Raw genomic sequence first — 19,289 nt, 5'->3', positions numbered from 1 at the left:
GGCCAACATTGCCATCAAGGTATTGGTTGGGAGTTAAAGGTCTCATTGAGGAAGCGACCGACCTCCTTCATGGCATCCAAATCACATTTTGTTTGATACTGCATCTTATATCACTCACCAGTTCCCACTACTAATAATTTAAGTACAGCATCAAAATGCCCTAATTGTATTAGTTGGAATTTATATATTAATATAAAATTTGGGTTTGAGATTTTTATTTTGGTATATATTTTTGCTTTGAGATTAATAGCAATTGGCGATCGCTACCGTTCTTTGAACGGTGCAGGGAACTGTTGTCCTTATCTTATCCTCGAGACCAAAATAAGCGTGCTTGAGGAAGCAAGGAGCCAAGAGAGACATTTTAAAGTGTCGTGACGCCATCCACCACCTTCCTGTCCGGTAGAGTGCAGGACCAAGATAACTGGATAAGCTTAACCAAGAGCCACCCACTTTTTTTTTTTTTTGACTTAGTGGTTGAGTTGATGATGCAAGTTCAGTCTCTTTTTTTTAAATTAATTTGGTCCTCACAATATAAGATTTCATAGTGCAGCTATGATTTTGTTGTTTTTTTCTTAGAATTTGTTTAATTCTTTGAAAAATATTTCAAAACATAACCAAAAGAAAAAGAAAGAAAGAAAGAAAAAGGGATAAAAAAAATTATACAATTATGAAAAGTCTTTTTTTTTTAGTTTTCTAACATTAACATTTGGAAAGCCTGACTGCTTGGAAATTCCAATTGTTTCGAAATCCAGCAGATGAGACATTTAAATTGTAGATAAGATTTTGAACGGTGCAGCTCCGACAAAAATGGGTCTACGTGTCGAGCTAAGAAGCGGGATGTCGTCCTACATACCTACTACAATCACGACAAGATCTTGCAGGCAGATCGGTTCGCACCTTGATACAAACCTGAACGGATCCTCCTCCTCTTCTTGTGAAATCTAATCAAGTTGGATCCAGGCCCGTTCGAACCGAAATCTAATCTAGATCCGGTCCCCATACGCCATACGTTTCTACCTATTTCTTGCTTGACCATGGAGTCTTCCAGATAGCAACAACGTGGAACCACGTGTCCGGAGTGCATGCATCTGCCACGTGGCAGGGACATGCAAGTGGCGACTGGCCAGCCATCGCCGAGCACTATATTTTGCCGCGGGTTGCCGCAACCTCCTCCTCCCAATCAGTTTCCATCGCTTCCCAATTTCTATTCTATCTCCAGTCTCCGCTATTCTCGTCTCCACTGTTTCACCCACCCATTCTCCCGACCTCCTCAAAATAGAATAACATCTTCCATCAATTCCGCTCCCCCCCACCTCCTCAATTCTCAATTCCTAGGTGAAGCTAGCAATCCATATCCAGTTCCCCGCTATCCAAACAATTCTTCTCTATCTAGTAGGATAGGATAGGATAGGATAGGATAGCAGAAGAGAAGATGCTGCACAACGCCGGAGCCTTGCCTCTCACCTCCTTGAATCACATATCCCTTGTCTGCAGATCGGTTGAGATGTCCCTCGATTTCTACCAAAATGTTCTTGGCTTCGTCCCCGTTAGGAGGCCGGGATCCTTCGACTTCGACGGTGCATGGTAGGTTAAGCAAATGCATGAGAAAGTCTGTATGATGAACACTCTGTTCCGATAATTTTTTTTTCCTCCGATGTTTTTACCAATCTTATGGTGGAGCGTGGCGTCTGCATTAATCTTCATTTATTTGTTTGTTTTTAAACCTGTAGGTTGTTCAACTATGGAATTGGCATCCATTTGTTGCAATCGGAAGATCCAGAGAACATGCCGAGGAAAACAGAGATCAATCCCAAGGATGACCATATCTCCTTCCAAGTAAATAATGTCTTTAAGTTCTTAATTTTGAAGTGATTCTGTTGGAGTTTTACATTTTTGATGCTATTTTTGATGAGCGACATGGCACTCTGATAAGTTCTCACCTTAAGGAATTGTGCCCTTGGGATCAAAGGTTTCACCAACAATTTCTCCCAAGTATATCGAAGGGTAAAAGAAATATTTCATTTCTTTATGATTTTTGAATAATCTAAAAACAGAGTAAAAATCAATCACAAGAACAACATAACACTGCCAATTTGTGAGAAATTTTGTCTGATCAGTTTTGGTGGCAAAAATAAAAAATAAAAAAAAGGAGAGAAACGTTTGAGGCATACAGTATCTCAAACCAAGTTTTGGTTCGATGTGGCATTTCACGGAGGTTTGAGCCATTTGTGGAATGCCACATAACATTGGAAACCAATTTCTAGCTATTTATGGAGCCGAGCAGCTTTGTCCTGGTTGCATGGTAGGGAAATCTTGATCCCTCCTTGCCATGTTAACTGGCAATCATATGGGTAGAATTCATTTCATGAAGTTCGGATGTCATAATCGATGATGGCAATAATTGCCGTGGCATTTCTTTTCTTCTTTCTTTTGGCTCTTGATCGACCCGAATTTGCGTTAAACGTGCCTTGCCTCCACTCTCTAATAAAAAGACTAAAAATGTGGGACATTCATGATGTAGACTTCTTGACAGCTTCGCTTTCCACATCAGTTACTTTTTCTACTTATCAAGGATCACAATTTGATGTTCATCTCCTAACACACACACACACACACACACACACACACACACACACACACACAACTTGATGTCAGTACTTTAAGATATTTCTGAAGAGGAACCTACCATTGAATATTTTTTCTTTTCACAAAAATAAGGGGAAAACCCACGCCCTAGAAATAGATGAATGTCACATCACGTTGCTATATTTCTAGAGCCAGCCATGTTTTTTTTTTTTCTTGTCAGTACTTATTAAGATATTTCTGCAGAGGAACCTACCATTGAATATTTTTTCTTTTCACAAAAAAAAGGGGAAAACCCACGCCCTAGAGATAGATGCATGTCACATCACGATGCCATATTTCTAGAGCCAGCCATGTTTTTTTTTCTTCAGATTGTCCGATGCATGCATGCGGGTGAAGCGAACGTCAAAACGGGCAGCTTCTGAGAGGGTAATTAAGGAGTTTGCATACGGTCCCCTAGTGGCTTTCGCATCACCATCCCATTTTTATGGCATCTTCTTGTTGTTGCGTTGTTGCGTTACCTAACACTCGCAGAGTCGCATCACGAAACGTCTTCCAACCAAAAAAATGTTTCGCACATCATGAAATGACTGAAATGTCCTGTCCTTCTCTTCCAGTGCGAGAGCATGGCGTTAGTGGAGAAGAAGCTGAAAGAGATGGGCATAAACTACATCCAGAGGCGAGTCGAGGAGGCCGGCATCTACGTAGACCAACTCTTCTTTCACGACCCAGATGGCTTCATGATTGAAATATGCAACTGCGACAACCTTCCGGTGATCCCTCTAGTCGTCGGAGAGCCGGTGAGGGTGTGCAAAAGAGTGAGTCTCATGAAGCAGCAACAGCAGCAGCAGCAGAAGGTGCAATGCCTCCCATCAGCCATTCATGTCAAGGAGGAGCCGCATATCCCATGTGCATGAATAATTAGTGAGTCAAGGGGGCAGAGCTTTCATTAGATGTTGTTGTAGGCACCAGAACTATGTTTTCTTGTGCCCTGGAGTGTCTCTCGCGTTTGCTTAATAAAGGCGTGTAGTCGTGTAGTAGTAGGAGTCGTGTAGTCTACTCTCTTTTTTTTAATGACGGGGACAACGGGGCCCCAACTTGTTTTCGTCATGCCCTTTGTGTTTGGTTTTTTTGGCTTTTCCTTATTTACATGAGATGGCTAGCAAGTCAAGCCGACTGCCGTGAAAGCTGGGTCAGGTTCGAAGTTGTAACAAAGTCCTTGGTCATGAGCTGGACCATGTTACTGGCTGGTGCAAGTTTGTTGCATGGCTAATAATTGAGATGCAAGGCAAACTTACACGCAAGGTTATACTTGGAGCTGTTTAGACATTGCGACCTCCATTTTAGCTTCAGCAGTGGTAAATGCTAGCATGTTCTTTTGGATGTTGTTTGCCGAAAGCATCCCTTAACTATTCGACATTAAAGATGGGAAAATCCATCTTCCCTTTCATCTCAGGTTTGCACCACCGAAACCATCATCTTGCGCACACAAAGACGATAATCTTGAGTCCTGACTTAAATTGGAGTTGGCTTTTGGCCCCTGCATGTCGAAATCCCATAAGCTAATGATGATTTAGTAATACATGACGCAAATCCCGTCATATATGGTGACAGTATTCACCAGATGTGGACTCTTTATGTTATTTAGATATTGTTTTTTTGAGAAATGACATTCTAACATAAGACAGATCACATCATGCCACGAAATATAATCACGACATACTCATATAAATAACAAGGGTTCCATCGCATTCGTACAGCGTCCCTGACAAGACCAATTATATGCTACACAAAAAGGGGGATTTTGTATTCACAAGACACCAGCTTCACCAATGCAGTATGGTGCCAATGACACCATCCGTGCGAAACAAACATAATATAGCTAAAACATTGAAACTTTTCAGTCTTCTTACACTATTAGATCTTTTCTTACTGATATTGAGGGAGCCAGCGAGCTGAACTTTTGCACCAAAAAAAGAAGAAGAAAAGAAAACGTATCTCTTAAAGAAGAATCAACAGTTGACACCACACTGTCCCATAGTAGCAGCCTTCTGGGTGGGAGAGGTGAAAGGATCGATACGCACCCACAGCAATGAGAAGATGGAAGCAAGGAGGATGGACCAGACAATGACAATGGTTGGTGTTCTATTTGTCCGACCCAAGAGACCTTTGAGGAAGGGATAGAGGTGAACTATCACCCATATGGAGAAGAATAGTTTCCCAAATAGTGGACCCCACGATTGGTATCCACTGTTGATAGCGTATGAAACACCTGCAACCATCCCCACCAAGTTCACAACTAGCACAGTGGTCGGAGGAATGAGGAGGCTTGTCCACTTAAACACATACAGCTCAGCAAAGTCCCCGTCATCATCTGATGCCTTTGATGTAACAGTGAAGTTGGTGTCGATCCCGGCCAACACCTTCAGCAGTCCTTGGAAGACAGCGAATAGATGAGCTGAGGTGCCACCAATTACCCAAAACTGCTCATTCCTCCACCAGTCTTCAATTCCCACACCACTCCACCTAAGCTCCAAAATTCCAGTTGCAAAGATTGAGACGAAGAGCAGAATGAACCACATGCCTGCATAGTTGCTTATCTGCATAATCCATAGCAGGATCAAAAGTTTAGAGGCCTGACTTACATATGCTACACCAGATGTTGGGATGACGTCAAGGATAAATTCAACGGACACGCATTTAACTAGTTATGCAAGATACAAGCACATAAAAGAAATGTAGATTGCTATGTAAGGAGACAACTTTGCAATCACATAAAAACGCAAATATGAAACATTTGATATAATCGATATGCCTGAAATGCCTATTGCAACAATAACATGATTTTGGAGGTCTCTTGTCCATGTATCAAGTCACTCCTAAAACAATATCCCACAGTTTTGATTTGCATTTCTCAACCCCAAAACTGAATTTTACAGTGGGTTGTATTATTACTGCACCTTTGTGTGCATTAGCAAGTTTGTAGTAAAGAAATCCTTTAGGCCAAGACATTCAACTTAACCACGCATGTCATGTGACTTCTTTTTTTTTTTTTTTGGAATTGCCCATGGCTATCAGCAATCAATGTACATTCTTTTAATACATGAAAACCAATTGCAATAACTCCTGCATCAAATTGTAGTCAATCTAGGAACAAGATGAATATCAAAGTCAGCATTAAAAAGAATAGCAAATGACATGAAGATACAATTCAGGAGGGGCAATTCCATCTCTGCATCATATCTATAGGTCTAGAGTCCTCGGTTACTTTTTATGGCATATATGCTGACTTGTAGTAGATGCAAAGTGTCAAACAGACAATGACCCACTAACGGGAAAAAAGAGGAACACAAGAAGATGCACTGTATGAGGTGATGCACAACTTGAAGATTAGAACTTTTTCTGTTTAAAAAATATATGCACGCCATAGGAAAATATCTGCAACAAGTCATAGGACAATGCTGTCATCCGATTCAGAAGCCCAGAGAATTTCCTCAATTTCGTCAAACATTAAAAATACAAATCACACCAGAGAGCGAGAAAATAAGTCCATAAATCATTGCAGAACGATATTTATTCATTAAAATTTTGACAAACTTCCTTCTAATAATAAGTATTTTATGAAGAAAATTAACAGGAAACAGCGAAAAGCTCCCCAAAACTATGAGGAAGGAGAAAATGTTACTAAAGGCACGCACACCCTTGAGCAACAGTATTGGCCAAGGTAATGGCCTCCTAATTGACATGCAGGTCCTCCACACTAAATACCTTTAATCTCATGAAGGACAAAGACAAACTCTGCATCTCGAGTACTAACAGATTTACCTATAGATTAGACTCCTCATCAAGAAGATTCTTTTCAGACGAACTATCCCGCAGCACACTTCCTCGACAAGTTTAAAATAGTTTGCAATAGCAACTCTCCTTTTAAGTAGCCAGTGCTCAAAGATTCGTCAGCATCCCCATCTCAAATGTCACCCAGAAGTTGACAACTACTTGCAAGATTTTGCATTCCAATTCTTTTATGTAATTCTGAAGGTCATTGGGCACCAACTGATCTCCCCTCCTTATTAATAGTATCTAATTAATCAAGCAATATTTCCTACAACTCGTATCTTACCAAGTGAAATATTTTCTCCTACTATCAGCATAACCATAGCAGTAAGAGCTAAGGCTGAAAAACATGGGGCTAGCGAGGAGAATTGGCACCCTCCCCTCACCCCCACACCAACCAAACCATCCATGCATAAACATGGACAGATGGATATATAAACAAATGAACAAACGGACATGGAGGATGCATTTTCTTCCATCCAGCCAAATTTCATAAATCCTATCATGGAACAGGCCAAAAGATGATACTTCCAAAGACTGCAACCTCTAAGTCAAGGAAAAAGCAGCCCATCTTATTTGCCAGCTCAAAGAACCTTGATATAATAGCATATGCTGAGGTTCAGAAAAGGCACTACCAAGATATTACCGCCATCGTCATTGTCTTCCAAAACTTACCCTACAAAATGAAGGGTTGGCTATGGATCACAGATAAGTTGAGAAGGCTATATGAGTGACAACTTAATGTCATATAAGTTGAGAAGGCCATATGAGTGACAACTTGATGCCAACCTTCCAAGAACTCATAAGAACTTTCACCAAAATCCTAGCCAAGACAATAGGCAAGAGGGGTGTGCTATGAGATCTAGAGAGCCAATTAGTGGGTAAAGGGACCCACTTTGTCGGCCATGGTATAAGCACATATAATCAAGAAGCACCCTACAAAATTCCTAAATTGTAAGACAACTGTAAATGACAGATTGTATATAAGGAATATAGATCTGCAAATTGCAATTAGATCAATATTTTTCCTTATCGATCAAATATTGCGATGCACTGGATCATATGAAACGGCACATTTTGATTACTAGATTATTTGTTCTAACAGTCATTAAGCCACGTAATGCCATAGACATAAGAGAACAAATATAATGCATAGAAATAATGCAAAGACATGGGCATAAATATGAAAGGGTAAAAGTTGATGCTAAACAAAGGGCGACTGACCTCCGGAATGATGAATTTTCCTGTGAGAAGGCAGATAGCTGGAAGCACACAGTAAGCAATCAGTGGGATGGATGTGATTGGATAAACTATGGTGTTGATGTATGCTACCCTCTCCAGAAGCCTCAACCTCCCATTATAACCATACCATATAGGGCAATGTCTACTAAGCAGGATCTCAATTGATCCCAAGGCCCACCGAAGCACCTGGTTAAGACGATCAGAAAGATTGATGGGGGCAGAACCCTTGAATGCAGGGCGGGGTGGCATGCAATAAATTGAGATCCATCCCCGTGCATGCATCTTAAATCCAGTAAGAATATCCTCAGTAACTGAACCATATATCCAACCAATCTGGGAAAAAAAAAAGCAAGCTTAGGCTGTCATTTCCAGTAACATAATCCTGACAAAGAAACAAGATCAGATGTTATGGCAGCTAACCTCTTTACCCCATTCAGTCTTATCCTCATAACCACAGCTAATAACATGGATGGCTTCCTTTAGCAAAGAAGCTGGATTTGTAGATGGTGGTATACCCCCCTGCTCCATGAAGGTGGACGCAATGAAAATTGGTGACTGACCAAACCGTTTCTCCAAGCTCTTCTGAGACATAAGCAATGATCTCTCGTCTTCATAACCTAAAATTGCAAATATCACATTGATGGTGGTAGATATTTGATAGTGAAATATCCAACCATAATATTTACAGTAAAAATATTGGTTAGTTTTCAAAATATTGATCGATAATTTGATGGTTGGCACACTCAAACCAAAAAATAAGACTTTCTAAGCATATTATTCAGAAGTGGCACATAATATAGTAAGGATCACAAAAATTGTGATCATAATAAGGTGAAAGGGAGGATCAGGATTCCAGAAAGGTATCAATTACTTAATAGAAACAAGTATCAGCATAATGAAACCTAATAACCTTTTGCTTTCTTTTCATTTTACTGTACACACTCCTCCATTGGTTCCTTTCATTTTGAAAAAGAAAAAACAATGAAACACTATCAAACTTCTTGTTCTCTAGGAGGAAGATCCCATTAACTTCCCATACTCTACTTGCTTTTTAGCACAAACAAAGAATGGGTTCAGAAAAAAAATCAACCTCCCCCCCACCCCCCACCCCAAACTCTTAACACAGAAAACAGTTTCTGCCAATCTTCTCCAGATTCCGCACCATTATTGCGCTCCCTTCCACTAAAGTCTAATATGCAATGCAAGCACCTAGACAGAAATTATTGCATAGCACCAAAATATGCAATCCAAATTTCTTTAACACAAGTATCACCCACCTAGTTGCAATGCTTTGCTTTCCTCTAAAATGAGATTAATAGTACAACAATCAATCAATAGGCCAAATAAGTCCTTCAACCCCCACTAACATATGCTTTCCATCCTTATTTTCTCACCTAAAATCCAAAATACAAGGCAACAGGGTGTTGCCCAATTTGCCAGAGGGGCACATGCATAATTTTCCCAGAATTTGAGTACAGACAATCTGATCATATTTTTAAATCCCCCCCCCCCCCCCCAACCTAATCAATCAGTTGGCCAAATAAGTCCTTCAACCCCCACTAACATATGCTTTCCATCCTTATTTTCTCACCTAAAATCCAAAATACATGGCAACAGGGTGTTGCCCAATTTGCCAGAGGGGCACATGCATAATTTTCCCAGAATTTGAGCACAGACAGTCTGATCATATTTTTAAACCCCGCCCCGCATCCCATCCCTCCGCCCACCCCTACCCCCCTGGGTTTCCACTCACAGTTGGAGGAGAATCAATAAAGAAAAGGGAAAAGCAAAGACATGCACAAGTGGGTGATCATGATGTTGTGAAGTATGAGAGGTTAAGAAAATTTCACAGAACTGGGAAGAAGTGTTCAGTTGGATTTGCAAGAGTCATTTTTTAATTGCCGAGGTTCATATTGAATAACCTCACAGAATTATCACACTTTGCTTCAAGCTTGAAGAAAGGTCAGAAGAATCAAGATAATCCTAATAAAAATTAAAACATCAAAAAAAAAAGGTATTAGGCTTAGAAACTTCACCAACAATCTACATAAAATGGCTAAGATTCAGCCATATCCTAAAACAATAAATATTATATCTTGATAGACCTTTCATGTGTGTAATTATCTAATGTAAAAAAGAAGCTATAGGCAAATGTAAGATCATGATTCATGCACACTTAACTCAGACATTTGGAGGAAATCTGTTTCAGATCCTTTGAAACATTTAAATTAGAAATACTATATGCATCAAATCCTTGGAGGAAATCTGTTTCAGATCCTTTGAAACATTTAAATTAGAAATACTATATGCATCAAATCCTTACCTTCTACTCCCTCCTCCATGTCTTCCATATTGAAGATAGGAATGGTGGATTCAGTCCTCTTAACTGCCCGTTTTTTATCAATGTAACTCTTGTTCCCAGTCTTTCCCTTCTTTCTTGAACCACAACAACTCTTAAAGACTATGTTTGGTTCCAAATCAGCCTCAGTCAGTACAGGATCATAACCATACAAGGCCTGCCTGTTAAAACAGCAACCTGTTCCCACATAAACAGGGCCCTGAATGCCATCTAAGCCTTTCAAGTTGATCTGCAAAAATGTAAGTTTGGTAAGAAGTTAATTCATTCTACCAGGTCCGATGCACATATCATGTATGTGAATTCTTACATCGAAAAACACAATGTTGCGATTGGCATATCGATCATGCAAGTCAATGCCATCAAATCTTTGAGGAAACTGCACATAGCATGTCTTCTTTCCCAGCGCAGGATCCATCATGAAACACATTGCTTCACGAAGAGCTTTGCTGTTGTTGAAGTAATGATCACAATCCACATTTAGAAGATAGGCACCATTGGTTAAAACAGCAGATACCCGAATCTGACCAACACCAGAAAAATTACAGACACGAGACCACTATTAGCAGATAAACTATGAGAACATATGTGATTGTATAAGCCAATATAGATCAGAGGATACAAACCAAAGCATTCATTGCACCAGCCTTTTTGTGATGCTGGAATCCTGGTCTCTTCTCACGGGAAACATAGACGAGTCTAGGTAGCTCATTTCCATCTGTATCAAGCCCTCCACTGTGCCCTAAAAAGACCTGCATTTTTAAGAAAAAAGGGGTCAGACAAATGAAATGTGAAATGATGGCAATGGAATGTCATGAAAATGATGATGCACCTGGATCATGCCAGGGTGATCTCTTGGATTATTTCCAGGCCAAGGAGTGCCATCCTGCATCGTCCAACCTTCCTCTGGGGTTTTCTGTGCTTTGGCAACAAGAGCATTTATCCGTACTTTGAACTCCTCATACTCTCTCTGAAATGAACCACTTCACGGTTTAACACATTTTTAAAACAGATTCTTCGAGGATATTTATCCAACAATAACAATATAGTTTCCAAGTTTACCTTCATTGCTCGGCGTTCTTTAACAAATGAAGGTTGTATTTTGTCCTTCAAGTAATCTATCTTTTGGGCAAAATAAAACTCAGGAGCCCTGGGTTCAATATTGTGCTTCTTGCAAAAGGGCACCCATTTTCTAGCAAATTCTGCAGTTTCTGAGAGTGCTTCAAATGTCAGCATTGCTGAACCATCATCAGAAACATAGCATGAAACTTTGTCAACAGGGTAGTCCACAGCAAGGATAGACAACACTGTATTGGCAGTTATAAGAGGTGGTTCTTTCATGGGATCCACTGTACTGACAAAAATATCAATCGGAGATAACTGTGAAGGTTCTCCCTCCCTATCATATCTGAGGTAAATGTATTGAAAGAATCAGTACAAGGTGCTTCCGTAACATTTAACTTGCTTAACACACCATATTCTAAAGGACAAGAATAATAACAATAAAACCGACCTTAGTGCAAGTCTGTCAAGGTATGTTTCACGATTGATTGGATACCATTTTGGGAATTGATCCAGAAGCCATGACAAAGCAAACCAAATCTCACATATGACGGATGTTAGCCACAATGGATAAGCATCTGGAACTGAATGAGTGACACGATACTGGAAGAAGAAACACAAAATGATGAGCCGGAGAATGATCACCAAACGATAAAGGTTGAGTTGGTTAGAAGGAATAGGCACTATGCGGCTCAGAGGTTGACGAGCATCATCAGCCCTGCAAAAAATGATGAGTATCAGAGCCATAAAAGCTTCCTTATATCTGCTGGAAGCATCACACAACAAGCACCAGTTTTCATGGATACAAGATTCTGTAAGTTGAAAGAAACGACAAAAACTTGGAATGCATGATGTTTAGACACCAAAAATGGTAATTATGAAACTTTGGTCAAGGTATAGAAGGGAACAAGTTCAAAAAGAGACATTTCTATGGCATATAAGTTCAAACAATTGGGAGCACATACGAATTTAAAAAGGACCTGCAATTATAGCAAGTTAAGCTTAGATTGTTACTCAGTTTCCAATGACAAATCGTACTTTAATTGCATCTGCATCAGGGTTCAATTCAGAAGCCATGTTCTTGTTATGATAATGAATTATCAAACATAAAACTTCCAGCAGTTTCAGTCAAAAAGGTAAAATTAATGAAAATAATATAAAGAAGTGAAAAATATGAACATGCGAACAAAAAAGTCAAGATTTTCTTACTTTTAATATATTTTGTTGAAAAACTTAAGAACACATAGAAGTAAATCACTAAACTAAAATTGCTTGTCCAGACGCCAACTACCCAAAACCAGACCATATTGTATCTGATCAAATTTGAGGTACATCAGATAGCTTTTTTTTTAACCATGAAATCTGACATCTATGCAAACCTCTTGGCAAAAGCAGGACAAAAACATGAAAGAGAAACAAAAGAGTCAAAGCAGGGACTAGTCGGATCATACATTTGCAGATCGTCGCCATTCGAACCAGTTCCTTCTATATCTCCTTTCCCATCAGTGTATTTATTGGTCATCTGCATCATATTTTTCTCTTGTTTGAGTTTCCAACCTTCGACTCTTTCCTTCCAGTCAACACTTCCAAGACCATATGAGTTCAAGTCCTTTGAGGGATCCACAATTCTTACCGGAACTGCATTCACAACACATAACACATTAAGAGAAACAGGAAGTCAAATTGATTGGGAAGCATATGCATTGAAAAACTTCATCAACAGGATTTTTTTTTTTGAAAAAAAAAGGTACCTGGCTGGCTTGGATCCACATAACCTGATGATGGACTTCGAATTGAGTGACGATCTGGTGTAGCATCAGGTATTTCACCAGAAACCTGAAAGGATTGGATATAGCGTTTAAGGCTAGGAGAAGGTAACATGGTATAAGTATCAGATGTTTTTCAGACTGACGTGCTAGGTATTTCCACGATTCCATTTATGAAAAGCAGCATAGTTTTATTAAATAACAAAGAAATAACACAAAAAATAAAAGAGAGCCACTTGGCTAGACAAAGTAACATAGATAAATATGCATAGAGACCAAAAAAAACTGTACACAATTCAAACTAAAGGGAAAAAGTAAAGAGGAAAAGTAAAAGGAAGAGGACAACAGTAAGAAGGAAGAGGGAGAAGGATAGAGAGGTTTAATCCAACAGAAGAAATTCTTTTTTGAAAAATCAATCGCCACGATCGCATACAATTTTTAGATTTCCCCTGCACCTTATATAAAAAGACACAAATCACTCCAAAGTACAGTCCTAATTGACCAAACAGATCAAAAACCTTTCTAATCCAATCTACTATCAGACCAAGACTCTTTTTACACAAAATATACTATAATAGTCTCCAAATCAACAGACATGCTGACTTTCCTTATTAAAACGATTTCCTAAATCATTAAAATTCAAACTTCTCTATAGGAATTTCTTAAAATAAGATTCTCTAAGCATTCTCCAGATTTTCAGTTTGTAAAAAAAAAAAAGCATTTCTTAAAAGCTTATTTATATTAAATTATACAATGGAATGATAATGTACCGTAATTGACTTCTAATTGACGGTTCTTAACATGTCCCACTAATTCAGCAAGATTGAATGTATACAATTCCTCAGTCAACCATGTGAATGCTCCAGCAATTGCTGAGTAGCACATAAGACCTAAGATATTAAAGGTAGCTCCCAATTCAAGCAAACAATATCATAGTTCCAACAATGATCTTTGTTTTTTGGGTCTACCTGCTGTCCATTGGTCAGACGTGGAATACAATGCTGAGGCTCGTGCCTAGAAGATGAAGATAAATCAACATCTTCTCCCTGGCCTTGCAGCTGCCACTGATGCATTGTCTTGCCAGTGCCTTGCGTGTAATTGAACTCATTGTCCAAATCATCAACATCATCCTCTTCATCATCTCCCTCGACTCGAGGACTACCTGCAACACCATATAGGCTATAAATAGTAAGATCGATATTGAATGACGGACCTCAACATCAAATCCATTGAAGCACGTCATGAGGCCTTATTTTATTTACTTAAAAGCCTCTTAGAAACTGGAAACATTACTCTTAAATAGACCAAAAACACAGAGAATGCATCTATTACAAGCAACAAGCTGACCTTTATGTCTCTTGTACCTAGTCTTGCATTGAGGGCAAGACTGGTTTCCATCTTTACGCTCATATTCATAACAAGGGCGACAAACTGGGAAAGCACACTCATTGCAAGCAACAAAAACATCACCAGTCACCGTAGGCCCAACAGTATCACCACAGATCTGACATACTTGGCCGTTCAGGTTTTTAAGGGGCTTAGGCTGCATGTTCAACAGGAATAAAATTAGATCAACAAATTGAATGAAGCAATACGCATTTTCATACAGCCACCACATATCAGAAAATACATCAAACATATAACCTTCAACTTAAGCATATATCGAAAATACCACTGACATATGTGCAAGTCCAAGAAGATAAGAAGAAGAAAAATCAGAAAATTAACAGATGCATGCACACAGATATATATAAATAAGTCTGAATGCATATATGTGTGTGTGTATAAGTGTAAACGCATGCATATACATGTATACAGACACATGTTGTGTTTATGCATATATGCATATCCATGCATACAGAATACAGACTTTAAAGTTTAAACCATCTTGATTTTTAGTTTCAAACAGAATGTACTTTGCAACAGAAAAGTTAAATGATGCACCACTCTCCAGCAACTACACAAGAATTCCTAGAGGTTGCAGTAGACCTCACATAACAGTAAATATCTCAAAATAAAACCCACGATTGGCGTGCCAATCTAAATGTTACAATGAGGTTATTGCATATGAAGTAGGGAGAAGAGTAGATTCAACAGAACATGCTCGATATTGTAATCAAACGGGAGCAGCAAAGGGACAGAGATCTGACAATTTCTTGAAAAAAATTGTGACAATTTCAAACTTTTGTGCCGGCATCCAGTCCTATAGCATCCACCAAGAAATACAAGAAGACATGAGAACAAACTATGCAAAATCAAGCAGATATACAAAGATCTCTTTCTTCTGGTAGAAGAGATACAAAGATCTCTATTGAAAGAGCAAGAAGCCATGAATGTACAAATGCAGCATGAATAAGGCGAGAACTTTCAAAAAGATGACGTTAACTATGAAATCTGACTGAAAACCACAAACTGCTTGTAAAATACAGAAAAGATGAAGCTCAATATTAGCAATACACGGTTAAAACCATGAACACAAAGAAGAAAACCGTCAACTTTAATTGAATTGCAAATTCACAAACCACCGGTCCAGAAATCTATCAAGAAATTCAGCTGATGCCTGTAGACACCTGGTTATTCCAACTAATCTTAACGAAAACGAACAAGAAGTCCAAATTCAGTCGCATCAAAGGTGTTTCTCCCGATCTAACCGATCTAACCAGAAGCCATTACCAAAATCCACAAAGAGGAGCAAGAATTCCAAGTCAAACCCCAGTAACACTAAGTCCACCAGCGGATCCAGACACCAGACTAGCAAAAGGATGTCTAAGAAAACGGGAAAGAAAGGATCTTTAAGACAAAAGAAACCGAATGTGCATATAAGAAACACGTACCCCGGCTTCTCCTTCGTGCCGGATCATCACGAACTCGTTCCTCTTGTGCGAGCCCGCCACCATTCCTGCATTGGCTGCCATTTTCCCTTGGATCAGAAAACCCTCCTCTTCCTTCGGTTCTTTCACCAGATCTTCAGAAGAACATCCCAAATCGGAGAGATCAAGAAAGAAAAGGAGAGAGGGATATCTTCCACTCAGCAGCAATCTCTTCGCATCATCCGAGCTAAAGAACCACCGATCGGTTCTCTCCTCCCCCCACCCGATCCTACTTTCCCCTTTCTCCCCTCTTCCGCTCTCTCTCTCGCCTTTCCTTGCACTCCTCCCCCTCCATCTTTCTCTTTCTCTTTCTTGCTTTCTTTTATTAGTGGTTTTTTTTTTTTTTTTTTTGAGGGTTTGGGGTGGGGTTGGAGAGGAGTCTTGTTTTATTAGTGATTATTGGTAAAGTGATGACAGTATATTGCGGATAAATGGCATTTAATTACGGGATCCGTCGGTGACCGTAATTCCGACCTAAACTAGGTTTAGGGATCGGAGCCGTCGGATGGAGTGGAAATAGATTTGTAGCCGTCTGATCGGAGGGAATCTCCAACTCCTGGCTCGCCTGCTGTCGCCGTCTCCGTGGCTGTTGACAGGCTGGCAGCAGTGGGCGACCGGGAATCGCCGGTAATTCGTGACCCCATCGTCGGTCAGGGCAGACGTTACTTACTACCGGATCTGTCGGTGGCCATAGTGTCGCGCAAATGCCCACAAGATTGAAGATAATTACTACAGTATCCTTCTGCCAGCTGAAATGAGAAGAACTAAAGGAAGCTGCAGCTGAGGTGCCACCTCCTTGCCAAGTTAGCATCCACTTGTCCCCCTGCGGCTTTTCTTCGATACGACACGCGTTTTAGCGCCCAAGTTGCTTTGTAAATTGCCAGCTATGCTGGGTGGGCGTCGGTTACTTAGAAATATTCGGACTATGATTCATGATAGAATAGCTTTACAGATAAAACATGTGTACAGAGAGGCCGATGAGGCACCAAATTGGATGGCCTTATGTGTGACCAACTACTTCGAAAATACTCTTTAGATGGAGAAAAGAGAGCCGACTCCTGATGCACTTTTATTTTTTGATTTCCCCCCCCCCCCCCCCCCCCCCCTCCAAAAAAAAAAAAAACGGCAGCAGCAGCTATCCTTCACAAAATTGTTGTCACCCATCACTAATGAATTCCCCCTTGGAGGGGAGTTAGCACCCTTAGAGACCTTTTGCTAATTTATATGCCATATATTTGCAATTTTAACTTTGCTAGTTCGCAATGAAGTAATCAATTTAACATACCATGTCAAGTGCAATGATGATTGAGATATCTTGATTCCCGCGGATGCATCCATGACTCAGTGCGTCCTGCGGCAGTTCCGATCGTAGTAGTCCACCACAACATGTTTTTGAAGAGATTTGGTGGAGGAACCTACTTCCGAAAAAATTGTTTTATTTTACTATTAGCAAGTTGTTTATTTTAATGAATTATTTTTTAAATGAGTTGTCATCAAGCCTTGGGCTTCAGACCTGGAACTTCTTGTGTTATTGGTGGAACTTGATGTTTGAAGTTTTAATATGAAAAGAATTTAAACTGTTTAAAAAATAAACTAATCTTATCATTTGAATTTTAATTAGTCTAAATATCTGAAATATGATGGCTCTTCGGAAGAAAACGTTGATTTTCAAAGATACATGATATTTCGGAAATATCGCATTGCCCCTGTCATCCGAATAAAGCCTATAAATAGACTCCGAGCCTAGCGCCCTCGCATACATCTGAACATATCACATCCATTTTTCTTGATACTTGGTCTCCCATAGTACACTGCTCCTAAGACTGACACTGTTTTTTTCTAAAATATTATTTTTATTTTTTTTATTTTTTTCTTTTTTTGGCAATTGAAGGAAGTCAATCGGGCTTGTCCCAGTGATCATGCCTGTTAAAAGAGATCACATTCTTAGAAAATGTTAATCAAATGTCTACAAAAATCTTTTCATTCTTTTGTTTTCTTTTGTAGATTTTTTTTATAACATTGTTTTGAAAGAAAAAAAATATAAAATCATAATATAGCAATTTTTAAGCATCATTCTTATAACATTTATCTCACTAAGTAGTGACAAATTGGTACTAACATCTTTGAGCTTAAATAAACCACCAAAATCTTTAATAAAGTCAATTTGGAGGGACCATCGTGCGCGTTTTGCAAGGCCATTTGGTGGATTGTCTATTTTGCAGCTGTCAATATGTGCCCGAGAGAATGAGAGGAGTTATTTTATTGTCTTTTTCTTTAAAGAGAGGCCGAATCTAAAGGTGACAAGTGTCAACTAGAAGACCCAAAGACTAGGGACCAGAAGTGGTAGCTGGCTAGAGAAAACGTCTACCTTGAGTTGGAGGTCCTTCCTTTCCTTTTTCAAATTTGTCGGCTAAATGCCATAATCATAAAGTTAGACATGCATGATTGAAATTTTTCATATCAACTTAAATTTTTGGAGCCAATTAGTTTCTCAACATGGTTTCAAAGCTCGAGTTTGCTCGAGCTTATGATCGCTTCTATCTTCAGTTTATTTGTTATCTTGATTTTTGTTTGTTTCTCTACATATGCAGTTTGAATACAATTTAAATCTCTCCACTTTATTTGTTATCTTAATTATTAGCTGTTTTCGACTTGCCTATCTCTCCAACTCCAATTTTTTCGTTATCTTGATTCTTAATTATTTTTGACTTAGCGCTCTCCATATTTTAGCCGTACAATTTAATTATCTCTAGTTATTTATTATTTTGATTCTTGATTGTTCCTAACTTAAACATCTCTCCACATTTGTGATTCAGATACAAATTTCCTTTATCAATGGTCTCGGTGATCTTTTGGAATTGGCATCTTTCTTCCATCCACCGTCAATACATTCATTGTTATCTTAGATTCTGGGCTCAAGAGCCCATCTCCTTCATTGTCCAAGTAATTTGGCTACTCTAGTATGGGAAACATGCAAGATGGGAACAAATTAATGAGGTCCATTATTTCAATGGTGAAAAATGCTATACCAACACTCACATTCCATTGGGTATCCATTTAATTGATTAATTGACTTTTTACGACAAGTATGGATTCTTTTGCAACCGGTGATTAAATTTTTACATATTTCTCTATGATGTGAGGTGATGTACATAGAAGTTCTAGATAGAAAACTATAGAGCTATCCTTTCTTTTTTTATTATTATTATTAAGAAAAAAATCAAGCTACCGTATGATGCAGCACTATGGCAGCTAGAAGATTATAGGATTTCGATGCTAGGAATAGGATGCCAATTGTCTCAAATCATGGTTCCTAAGTCATGCAACTTTTGTCATGCACATGTAAGCTGAACCTTCCAAGTTGAGCTCAAGGAACGGAACTATAAATAGAATGGATTAACTGGCAATTTCAGAACAAGGTCATGTAGGTAACAAATCTCAATTTAAAGTTCAAGATAGAAGCAAGTCACAATAAACCAGTAAGCAGTGTAGTTGCCCTTCCCATTTAAAACATGACAGCCTATTAGTAGCGCAACCCATTTGCGGTGAATCATTGCAGTAAAGACATGTTTGGTT

General features: G+C 39.1%; 2 protein-coding genes across 3 annotated transcripts; one reads left to right on the top strand and one right to left on the bottom strand.

The window, feature by feature from the left end:
• The first annotated feature begins 1,172 nt into the window (after positions 1–1,172).
• On the top strand, positions 1,173–3,693 carry LOC103708766 (glyoxylase I 4-like). 2 transcript variants are annotated; one of them, XM_089931087.1, is made up of 4 exons: positions 1,173–1,584; positions 1,731–1,836; positions 1,947–2,004; positions 3,201–3,693. In XM_089931087.1, exons 1-4 carry the CDS (start codon positions 1,433–1,435, stop codon positions 3,329–3,331), a joined length of 447 nt encoding a protein of 148 aa, XP_089787213.1. In that variant the 5' UTR covers positions 1,173–1,432; the 3' UTR covers positions 3,332–3,693. The 2 variants fall into 2 exon arrangements, with proteins under 2 accessions (XP_089787213.1, XP_008792059.4); XM_008793837.6 differs by lacking the exon at positions 1,947–2,004.
• A 587-nt stretch (positions 3,694–4,280) lies between these two features.
• On the bottom strand, positions 4,281–16,099 carry LOC103708767 (putative cellulose synthase A catalytic subunit 1 [UDP-forming]). Its single transcript, XM_008793838.5, has 14 exons — positions 15,678–16,099; positions 14,191–14,386; positions 13,812–14,005; positions 12,829–12,913; positions 12,529–12,715; positions 11,529–11,795; positions 11,078–11,423; positions 10,848–10,985; positions 10,642–10,767; positions 10,326–10,538; positions 9,983–10,247; positions 8,080–8,276; positions 7,642–7,992; positions 4,281–5,183 (listed from the first exon to the last, which is right to left on the bottom strand). The coding sequence occupies exons 1-14, from the start codon at positions 15,756–15,758 to the stop codon at positions 4,596–4,598; spliced, it is 3,234 nt and encodes a 1,077-aa protein (XP_008792060.1). The 5' UTR covers positions 15,759–16,099; the 3' UTR covers positions 4,281–4,595.
• Positions 16,100–19,289: the final 3,190 nt, after the last annotated feature.

Source organism: Phoenix dactylifera, chromosome 5, assembly GCF_051530095.1.
Source record: "Phoenix dactylifera cultivar Ajwa chromosome 5, Ajwa_hap1_PhDact_Kaust_v1.1, whole genome shotgun sequence".
Classification (NCBI taxonomy): domain Eukaryota; kingdom Viridiplantae; phylum Streptophyta; class Magnoliopsida; order Arecales; family Arecaceae; genus Phoenix; species Phoenix dactylifera.
Note: the sequence above shows the minus strand (reverse complement) of the source record. Positions and strands in the feature narration are given on the sequence as shown.